This window comes from Pteropus medius, unplaced genomic scaffold, assembly GCF_902729225.1.
Source record: "Pteropus medius unplaced genomic scaffold, Ma_sr-lr_union100, whole genome shotgun sequence".
Classification (NCBI taxonomy): domain Eukaryota; kingdom Metazoa; phylum Chordata; class Mammalia; order Chiroptera; family Pteropodidae; genus Pteropus; species Pteropus medius.
In genome coordinates, this window is record NW_024341894.1 from 2,920,822 (window position 1) to 2,932,373 (window position 11,552).

Below are 11,552 nucleotides of genomic sequence, written 5' to 3' on the forward strand. Positions count from 1 at the left end.
AAAAGCAGAAGCTGTACATGCTAAATTCTCAAAAACATTGCAATACAACTAGAAATGGCAACGAAACTATAAAAATACTCTCTGAAATAAATCTTTGGTTTAGAGATTTACTCCAAGCCTCAATCACAGGCTTGTATGAAATAAGGCAAGAGAGCCTGGAAAGTTTGGGTCTTCAAGTTAGGACCCTAATGCAACAGGCCTAGTGTTTCTAGATGCCAAGTGACTGTGCTGGGGGAGGAAGGCCCGGCAAGCACAGAGGAGGCAGGGGGGCAGCCATCAAGAATATAGAGGAGTAGGTAAACGCTGTGCTTGCATTCTCCCATGACCAAAATTACAAGTACAGAACAACCATCATTGAGAACCACCTGAAGACTCGCTGAACAGAATTCGTATAACTAAGGATATAAAAAAGAAGCCATGTTGAGACTGAATATTGAAATGTTGACTGTAATTGAAAAATAAAGAAGAAAAAGTTCTGGTGTTAGAGTCCTTTAGACCTGGATTTGAGTCCTACTTCTCACTGGTTATGGTGGATATCGTGATATCTCATTTCTGGGTCTCGGTCTGCTTATTCAAAACTGTATCAGTGGTCCTCAGTGCTCCTGGGCATCGTAATCACCTGGGAAGTTTTTAACTAATACTGATGCTTGGGCTCCGTGCCCAGATTCTGATTCAGTTGGTTTGGAGCAGAACCAAGTCATCAATATTTTTCAAAATCTCCGCAGGTGACTCCAATGTGCATCCAGGGTGGAGAACCCCAGAGCTAGATGATTTTGCAGGTTCCTCCAGTTCTGCAGTTGAGCAGTGCTACTGAGTGCCTGCAGTCTTTGCCCATGGAAGGAAGTTTTAGGAGCTAAAGCCAGAAGAACAGTGATGCCAAGCCATCTAATCAAAGTGTGCATTATCTCAAATGGTGCAGAAAATGTCAGTGCCAGTTAATATTTTGTACCTAACATGATTTAGACCCGGGGCATATATTGTACTCCAAGCCCATTGTAAACACAATGGGCCATTTATTCACTGAACAGTAACCACTGTAATTACCTACAGGGCAAACATATGAGGTTGTTCAAGCAGCAATTAATTGTGGACCTGGAACTAATGGGACAATAATGGTAAAGTATCAACCAGAGTGTGATTCAAAAATCACATCAGAAAACCAACATTTTCCAAATTATATTAGATAAGCATTTTTGGGGGTGCGATGGCACATATACCATCCTGGGTCCTGAAATAGTTGCTCCCTGGTTTTTCGAATAGCTCCTTCCTCCACTGTTGACTGTAGGAGGCCTAAAGTGTTGTTTTAATCTTGAGAGAAGAATCATGAACATTAGGTTTTAGGGGACTGCAGAGAGCTTCTATTTCTTGCAATCACCATGGGATCAAAATATCACCTGCAAGCAGGGATGCTGATCTTTTTTGGGTTGTAGGATCCTCTTTGTGAATCTGTTGGAAGCCATTGATACTCTTTTCAGAATAATGTGTGTGTCTATATGCATATACAGACCCACTAAAGCTTTTTTGTATAGTTTTCAGGGTGTTCACTGACACCTTGAAGCCTCTCTGTGTTCTCCCTAAGTCATGGTCCAACCTCAATTTGCATACACCCAAACACAGGGATCTCACTACTCTAATGGAAAGGAATTGTAGTCCATTGCTGGACAACTCTGAATGCAAGTATGCTTCAATATGTTTAGCTGATCCTTATTCTTCCCCCAGTTTTTCTGAACAGTGATTCCACCCTTGATTTTTACCAGTTTTGGGATGATGTCTCTATCTCTGTGGGGATCTTAGAAATTGGTTCCTAACTCGCTAGCTCCAAGTCACAGCTGATGGCCGCTGTTGTGCGTTCAGCTCCAGTAGGTGGGAGTAGGTATTTAAGATGCTGAGTAGATGCACAAGATGTAGGGAGTCCTAAGTAGTGGTTGTCTGCTCTTTGAGCCAGACCAGGAAAGGGACAAAAACTCCACTGCCCCACTGTACTGAAGTCTTGGGAGGAAAAGAAGTGCTTCCCAAATGACAGAAGATGGGTAAAGCATCTTCAGTTGGGGCCCGAGGGTGCCAGGATGTTATTTCCCTGAAATTGGATTCTGGGGTGTATTAGATTTGGAACTGCAGCTGGGACAGGCAAGGGTTCAGGGAGAAAGCCGATGGCAGCAAAGAGTGTTCTTGCTTCAGCCTTGCCCTCTCTGGGTCAGAAATGTAAATGAAACAAAAAAAAATGAAGAAAAGAAAGAAGGGAGGGAGGAAGAGAGAAAAGAAGGGAGGGAGAAAGAAACAGAAAAGGAGGGAGGGAGAAATGACAGACTAGAAGAAACCATGAAGGAATTCTTTTATAATCTCAGAGCAGGAAAGGCTGTCCTACATATGACACCAAACCTCAAGACATAAAATTTAAAAATTGATAAATTCAGCCACATTCAAAAGAAATTTCTATATAGCAAACAAATCTATAAGAAACATTAAAAAGAAGAAGTACAAACTTGGGAGAGAGGGATAGGAGCTTAGCAACTATATCACAAAGGGTTAATTTCCTTACTATAAAAGATCACGTCTACCAACTGATAAGAAAAACGATTCAAATTGGAAAACAGGCAAAGGATGGGAACAGTTTCCAGAAAGAACCTACAAATTGCTCTTAAACATAGGAAGAGATACTTACCCTGGCTCGTAAGATAAATGCAAATTAGAACTATAAAAAGATACCATTTACCCACTATCACACTGCAAAGATCAAAAAGTTTGATAAGCACCTTCTGTGGATGTGGCTGAAGGGAAGGGAGAGCAGAGATCAGAGGAAATGTTACAGAAGAGGTGACATTTAAGCTGAGCCTTGTAGGACAGATAATTAAAATCCAATTTAGCAACTTTCTGGCACTTAAAAGAAAAAGAAGAAATAATAAAGGGAAAGATGGACAGATTTGACTACTGAGTGTAAATTAAAATATACACACACAAAATGGGAAAGCAAACAAACTGGATATTTGCAGCAACTATAACAGCCTGATTTGAATGCTATACATATAAAAGTCTTCATTAAACTCAATAAGAAAAGCATTAGAATACCACTCTAAAAAGAAACAAAAGACATGAAAAAGCAATTCCTAAAATAGGACATACTACTAGTTAACAACCACAGGGAAAAAAGATTAAACATTATGCATAACCACTGAACGCAATGTGATTCTGGCTCTTCAGTGATAGATCATTAGATAGAAAAATATTTTATTTCTCTCTGTTGACAAGGATGTGGTGAAATTGGCCCTCTAATTATACCTGGCTAGTGGGTATGTAAATTGATACAATCCTTTTTGGAAATAAGTATTAAATCTTTAAAAGCTGATATCCTTTATCTGGAAAATTTTATATCACAGACTTTATCCTACAGAAATAGCCTGAAATTTAGGGGGGGAAATGTTGTGCACAAAGATGCTTATAGAATAATATGACAAAGACAAATTAGAAACAATCTAAATGCCCCCAAATTAGAGATGATTCAGTAAATTATGGTATTTTCAAATACTGGAATATTATGCAGCTATTAAAATATTTACCGGGAGTTTTTAACAGGATGGTTAAATGCTTGTGGAATAATGTTAAGGAAGGAAAAAATAATTCAATTGTTTATGTAGAATAATCTCAAGAATTTTTTTTAAGTTTATTTTATTATTAATTTCAAGTTCATTGGTTAGACATTTCTATAACTTATGAAATGATCCCCCTGATTGCTTTTTGTCTCCTCTGGCTCTCCACCTAGCCATTACATTAATGCTGACTGCATTCCCTATGCCATACTCCCCATCCCCGTGTCAAGAATCTTTTTTTTTTAAATCTCTGCACGTGGAAAAAGAACCAGAAGGAAAGAGACTACAAAATTAATGGTGGATCTTTGGGGAAGGGCAAATTACAGTTCATTTCTTCCTTCTATTTTGCATTTAAAAAAATATTCTCTTCCTTTATAATGTGTTGCTTTTACAATAAAAAGGCTTAAAATATTGTGCCCTGTAAATTTGTTCCTCATGTGAGAGCTAACAGGCTCTATTCTATTCAGAAAGATCTTGGGCTCAGAGCCATAAGGACCACCAGTTAAAGTGTTGTCTTTTTGTTTTTCAGCTCTCCTTTGCTGCGACCACACCTGTTCTAGCTGATAAGAAAAAATACCCTTATTTCTTCCGGACTGTCCCGTCAGATAATGCGGTGAATCCAGCCATCTTGAAGCTGCTGAAGTACTACCAGTGGAAGCGAGTGGGAACGCTAACACAAGACGTGCAGAGGTTCTCGGAGGTATGCTTTGCTGAGGGGACATACTTTCACCTACCTGTTAGCTGCTGTCATCTTGGGGCAAGAGGCAAGATGGCTGACTCAGGGATGAGCAATATCAAAGGGCTTTCAAGCACATTTTTATTAGCAGTAGCAAAGCTGTTTTACCATTGACAAAACAGAGCTGATGGCTGAGGAATTTGTGCATGGGACAGGTGAAAGCCTCCATCTTAGATAGCTAGGGAGTAAAGCCTTTAATTTCATTGTGTCTTTTGGCTAAATCATGAGGCTTATTCCCTCACTGCCCCTGTAGGTCTGTTGTCCTTCTACATATTGTAACCATGTAAAATCATGTGACCATCTAAAATTACAACGTGCCACCAACAGCGCTTCTGTGAGGAAGGTTTTGGGGAGAAGCTGGCTTGGAATAAAGACTCTAATATCACCATTAATTGGGTGGGTTTTTGTTTGTTTGTTACAAACATACATCATACATAATGATTTTGTTTTGTTGTTGTTGTTGTTGTTGTTTTGGTTTGTTTTTTTTTGCAAAAAAAAAGTGCCAAAATATATATACTAAAAAAAAGTAATTACTTTACTCAATTGCCCTAAGTCCCTGTTCACTCCCAAATAAAATCCTGCTCTCAGTTTAGTGTTCATCTGTCTGGAACTTTTTCAATATATTTGTTTAAACATAATGACTTCACAGTATGTATTTTTCATTTTTCACTTTACAACAGATCTTAAAGATCTTGATTGACCTCATATTTATTAATGAGCCATGGTGTTCTCTCAGATGGATAAATGGTAACTTACTGAACCAGACCCCTATTTATATTTACAGTTTTTTGCTATCACAGCCAACACTTTCCCCCTAGGTGTGCATCTCTGTAGTAGATCCCTAGAAGTGGAATTACTAGGTCATTTAAAATATTGAGACAAACTGACTTCCAGAAAGACTGTTCCAATTTCTAGTCCCACCAGTGTGTTTGAAAATTCCCATTTCTCCACATCCTTACAAAGGGTAGATGTTAGCAAATGTTTTAAAAGTTATCCCACTCAGATGAGTACAAAGTGGTCTTTTAGTCTTCCTTCCCATTCTCCTTATAGCTCCTACTTTTCTTTCTCTTTCCACATGTGTTCTTGATGCTTGGAGCCTCTCAACAAGGCAAGACATTCCAGGTGTGCTTACTGCCCAAGAGATAAAACGGAGTGGTGTGGGGAGGAAATGTGTGGGTCAGGTGTCCAGGCAGACCTCAGTGGGAGGAGTTGGAAAGGACCCGCCCCTTCAGGTCGGGGGCTTCGGGGTGTTGGCAAGGAGGGTGGAGGCAGGCAGGTCTGGGAATCACCAGACCTGGTTTCCATTCCAGCCCCGCACTTAATCTTTCTTAGGCTCGGCCCCATCTCTCCCGTGGGAAGGAATGGCCCCTCGATGCATTGGCTGTGCTCCTTTGGAGAGAAGTCACCTCACTGCTCTGAGCAGCAGTTTCCTTTCCTATGAAATTAGGACAATAACCCTTACCATGCCTTCCCTGCAGGGTTCTTCTTGCCAAAATCAGATGAGTCATAGACTTGAAAGAGCTTTGTAAACTGTAAAGTTCACGCACAGCAAGGGATGTTTTGGGAGGTACTTAAAAAGCAGAAGTGTTTGACTCCACCATCTGTGGTTACCCAAACAAGGCAAACTTTTCCCAGGCAAGAGTGTCCCTCATCTTCCCACCTCTATGTCTGTCAATCCCTAGGGACAGACACAAAGGGAACTTGACCTCCAGTGAGAATGACTCATTGCCAAACACCGAAGAGGCTTTTGCTGGAAGACTGCTCTTTACAGCAGCGACAAATGTTCTAAAATGAATGTGAAACAGGTTGATGGTGAAGATGGGAAAGGCCATTCCTGTGGCCCAATTAACGTGGGACTCTGCAGCAATTTGGAGAGACCTGCTTTTTTCCAAAAGAGTCTTTGGCTGCCAGAGCCTGGGGGACCTTTAGCGACACCTCTCCCAACCTTCTCATTTATAAGAGGTAAAACTGAAGCCCAGAGAGAGGAAGGGACAAAGTTCAGGGTTTCACAGCACCTCCGAAGTCACAAAAGATTGTTCACAAAAAAGTCAGAACTGAACCCCAGGTCCAGACTTCCAGTCCAGATTTCCATGGCTCCTTCTTTCCATCCACAACTTCCTGTTGTCACATGGGAACTGCATATGACCTCCGAGGTTTGAAGAAAGAACACATATGGAAGGAGAAAGCTTTGGTCAAAAGAGGATAAATGTTCAGCTCCGACTTGGGTGAGTGCTTTATGAATCCCCCAACACTCTCACAGCCGGCTGCCCTGTAGGGAGGGGTTATTGTTCCCATTTGACAGATGAAGGGACTGAGGCTTGCAGAGGGCAGATGGCTTCTTGCCTCAGGGCACATACTGGTAAAGAGCCCAGGAGAGGCTGGAAGCCTGACCCTTCGGACTGTTGGTCGGTGTTTGCTCCATTCCACTGTCCCCACCGCGGTCAGATATTGACAGTCTGGTAGTGCGTCTCCATCCTTGCACGTCTCCAACCCGGCCCTCGGTTGGGTTTCAGGGCATCTCGGTGGGAAAACTCTTTTCTGAGGACAGGATGTTGCTTGGTGGTATTGCTGGCAAGAACACCCCTCGATTTAAATCTCTCAGCCCAGCTGACTCCTCTATGTACCCAAGGGCTTTGGCATCCCTCTTCTGATGTCTGGGCTGCATTGCTGGAGTGCAGGCCCTGGAAACTCGCCAGGGGCTAACAGCTTTTCATGAGTGCAAAGGAAACTGGATTCCTTTTATGAAACTGGTCGATCAGCAGTGTCAAGCACTTCTGTTCCGGACTGGTGCACTGTAAGGAATGTCGAATGAAAGCGATCCAGAAGTTAGAGGGGGTTGGAGGGAGGCCTGAGGGCCATCCCACCCTGGAACCAGCTGCTCCTCCCAGCCCCACTTCGCTGAGATTCAAGGCCAGTGCGTGGTGACTTAGAGGTTGCTCAAGCCTTGGATCAGATGTGCCAGTTGTCAGGCCCGGCTTTGCCAAGCAGTGGCTGTGTGGCCCGGACAATTCACTTCACCTTGTTGACTCAGCTGTATCAGATCTAGATCTGCTGATTGGACCAACGAGGGTCCATAGGGAACACCAGTGGCTGAAAAGATTGAGCTTGCTTCAGCCCTGCCCTCTCTGGATCAAAAGATTAGAGAAGGAAGGACTTGGTACCAGATGGGCTGATCTCTAAGCCCAGCTTTACCAAACTATGGCTGTGTGACGCCAGGCATTCCCCTTCACCTCAACGAGATCCCGATTTCCCTTTTGTAAAATAGAGAGATTTATTCCCACCTGACAGGTACTGGGAGATAAGAGGGTTAGATGAGAAAACATAAATGAAAGACTTATGCCTGGTTAGTGTCCATTAAGTGAACATTCTCTATGCCACTAATTCACGGGACAGACTCTAGGACACATATCCATTCACTCAGAAAGGAATACAGTGGCCTACAATGTGCAAAGGTTCACGATGGGCACAGACCCTGTGTCGCGGAGGGCCAGAGAGAGTGAACATGGCCTCGGGGTCAGTAGTACGTGTTAGTTGGGTCCTTAACTCTGGCTGCTCATTAGACTCACCAGAGGAATTTTATTTTTTAATACAAAACAAAATTTAAATTTCATAAGTTCAGTTTTCCTTTTTTCCCACTTTTCACAGCTACATTGGGATATAATTTCTATACCATACAGTTTATCCATCATTAGTATATAGTTCAATTATTTTTAGCAAATTATGAATGGCTGTGCAACCATCACCACAAACCTGTCTTAGAACACTCCCATCACTCTAAAAGTTACTTCGTGCCCATTTTTAGTCAGTCCCACCCCCAGGCCCAGGTTCATTTGCTTGCTTTACGGTTTTGCCTTTTCGGGAAATTTCATATAAATAGAATTATATAACATGTCCTCTTTTGTGCCCGGCTTCTTTCATTTAGCACAGTGTTTCTGAGGTTTATTCATGTGCATGTGTCAGAAGTTAGTTTCTTTACACGGCTGAGTAGTATTCCCCCGTATGGATAAGGCACGTTTTAGAATCACCAGAGGAGCTTTACAAATCCCGATGCCCAGGCCACCCTCCAGAATAATTACATTAGATGACCCGGGCATTAGAACCCTTTCAGGCTCTCTGGGTGATCTCAGTGTGCTGCCAGTGTTGAAGTCTTTTGCAGCTGGCTCAGGAATTCAGGGTGGAAATGACACTCTTCTGTGGTGGGAGCCCTTGTGTTCAGAGTAGCCTCAGTGTACACAGTGGCATGACTGCCCTCAGCAGGCCTGGTGACTGTGGAGCAGGGTGGAGAAGGTGGAGAATGTTCTTGACTCAGCACTGGGGCTTCGCCAGCTAGAAGACAATGAAGACTGAGGATACTGCTAACGGGGTGGGCCCAGGATGGAGAGGGTGTGCAGGCAGGTGGCCTGTGGGCTTGGAGGAAGAAGTCTCTGAGAAGCCTGAGGGTGTGGGGGTGAGGGAGCTGGAAAGATGGCAGTCTGTGGTCAGAGCTGGAGGGGGATGTAGGGATCGAGGGGCCAGGCCCTGGCTGTGAATGACTAGCTAAAGCAGAATCAAGGTAGAAGTCGCTGGAATTAGGGGTGAGGAAGTGAGAGGCTACAATGCTAAATGACATCCACGTGGGCACTGCAGGCACGGGATGGATACAGATAAGGCGATGGGCAGGGGGCCTAGGAGGACCTGCAGATAGCAACAGAGGCATTCGGGCCTCTCCCCCAATTCCAGGTCCTCTCATCTACTACATCATCTTCACCAGGTTATTCTTTTGACTCCCAGTTCCATGATGCAATTAACCAGCCACGTACCCTTGGACAAATTATTCAGTGTCTCTAGGCCTCAGTTTCCATTTCTATAAGATAAGGGAGTTGGGTCAGTTGACCTCTAAGATCTCCCCTAGCTCAAAGAGTTTGTGATGAGGGTTTGGGGACATCTGGTCATTGATCTCAATTCTGCTACTCTCACAGGTGTGGCCGCGAGGATTATTTAGCCTCTTCGTGCCTCCATTTCTTCATCTTGAAAATGGGGATAATAAAAGTACTAACGCTTAGGGTCGTTGTGAGGATTAAAAGTGTTCGGAAACTTAAAATGCTAAAAGAAGTGCCTGGTTCATAATAGGCACCGTGCAAGGGCCACCTGTTATTTTTATTATCTAGAACCTGGTTCATTAGCCCACGGCTGGCCCCCATTCGGGAGCCTGGCTGTATTTTATGCCTGCCAGGAGCACCGCTTCCCTTCCTCCTTGCCCAGTTGCTGGTCCTCAGTGATCCTGGGCCTTCTGGGGCTGACCTTTCCATAACAGAGGCCTCCCCCAAGTGTTGGGACCCACCGAGGCCCTTGATCTGTCCAAGACCAAAAGGGCACCATCTGCAGAGCTTCCTCTTCAAAACACCTGCCCCTCAGCTTTCCATAGCCCTGCCTGACTCTTCTTTGAAGTCTTCCCTGCTGGCCAAGTCACCACCTGCCCCACCAAAGGGGTCTCTGGTCACTTTCTCTAAAGTTACCACTTACTATTGTGGGGTGGTAGCATGGAGACACTCCTGCAGTGGAGGGCGGGGAACTTCGTGCTTGCATCCAATCCAGGAGCCGACCTTATCAGAGTTAGCAGCCTTCCCTTCTGCTCTGAGCAGGAATGAGCTCCTCTGCGTGGATGGAAAGACCCTTCATGGTTCCCTGAGGCCTCTTCCTCCATCTCACCTCAAGTCACTTCTCCCTTTTGGCCCAGCCACACCTCCACAGCTCTCTCTCTGCAGGAACGTCCTCCCCCACACCTGGCTCAACCTGCTCCCCAGGCTGGATCAGGTGTGCGCCTCTGTGCTCTTCTGTTGTGTTTCTCCCTGTACCAGTTCTTTGCACAGTGCAGTATAGTACACCATCTGCTTCCTCATCAATCACCCACTGCCACGGGACTGCAGAGTGCCTGTGGACAAGACCGCTCTGTCCCCTCACCCTGCATGCTGCCTGGCACGTGTGTGTTCAGAAAGGAATCTCTGTCTATTAGGCCAGGTTCTTAGAGGCAAACACAATGATTTACCTCTGTTGCCTTTAGTGTTCCTGCACCTGGGAAGGTGAGATGGGGGTGGAAGGGGTGCAGAAAAATGCCAGTCCCTATGCTGAGTCACCAGGGCCATCCGTACGAAGGGATGTAGGCTGTTCACATTCCGCAGAACTCAGAGCAAGCCACGCTGATGGATACAGATAAGAACTAAAGGTTTAGTTCTTAACTAAACCTTTTCTGGATGCGACATTGTTTATTGGTGGGAATTCTTCTGGAGATCTCAGTAGAAAGTTTCCTGGAGCCGGCAGTGACCAAAGACCTGCCACATTGTTGCCTCTTGGTGGCTTCGGTGTTGGGCATTGGGAATGCACACACTGTAGTTTGTGTGTGAGTGATTTTTCTTGACTTTGTTGTCCTAGGAGGTTCATTCTGTGTTGTCAGTACTTCAGAATCTTCTTTCTGGGGTTAGGAAATCCCATCCTCTAGAGGTGCAGTCCTCAAAGTATGGTCCCTGGACCAGCAGCATCAGTGTCATCACCTGGGAACTTTTTAGAAAGCAAATTCAAGAGCTCCACCCCAGACTCCCTGAATCAGACCCTCTGGAGTGGGGCCCAGCATGTTGGCATTTGAGAATACCTATACTGGAGGAGTGGGAAGCCTTCAACTGAGGCCTCTGTGTTCTTCGGCCCACTTTATCTGAGAAAAGAGCCTGGCATGCCAGAGGGGCCGAGCTACCTCTGCTCTGTGTCCTTGACTTTGCTCCCAGCTGCAGGATCACCTGGGCGACCCACATATCCACAGATCCTCTATCATTAGAAGGCAGGAGGGGACTCTTGATGATCAGATCTTAATCCCAGTTGTCCTAGTGCCCCATCCTGTGCCCCAACTTTTTTCTAAAGAATTTGCTAATGCTTTTAGGTGACTTGGCAGTCTGCCCCCAGACAAGAAGCATCCCTTCCTCTTCGGTGCTCTGGGAGAGACCCGGCCTGTGGCAGCCTCTTTCTCATTTGGGGGGTCCATTATTTCCCTGGGTGTTGTGTATATGTGACATGATTTGTGTACAATTTTAATAGTTGTGCATTTATGTTATTATACACCAGAGGAAAAAAGGTAACTAGTTCATCAAAACTGTACTTCATGGATGTTATTGTTTAGGATGGAAACCTCATTTAAAAAGTGTGACTGTTTAAAGGAAAATACTGAGCTAACGAGCACATAGGCGGTGTGCTTACACAGTGAAATT

The 11,552-nt window shown here is 44.6% G+C and overlaps 1 protein-coding gene across 2 annotated transcripts in view; it reads left to right on the forward strand.

Annotated features, from left to right (window-relative positions):
• GABBR2 (gamma-aminobutyric acid type B receptor subunit 2) overlaps positions 1-11,552 on the forward strand; it is a 331,972-nt gene that overhangs the window by 133,070 nt on the left and 187,350 nt on the right. For both annotated transcript variants that reach the window (XM_039856048.1, XM_039856049.1), the window contains exon 3: positions 4,114-4,284. In XM_039856048.1, coding sequence (XP_039711982.1) covers positions 4,114-4,284 — 171 coding nt within the window. The remainder of the gene's footprint in view (positions 1-4,113; positions 4,285-11,552) is intronic.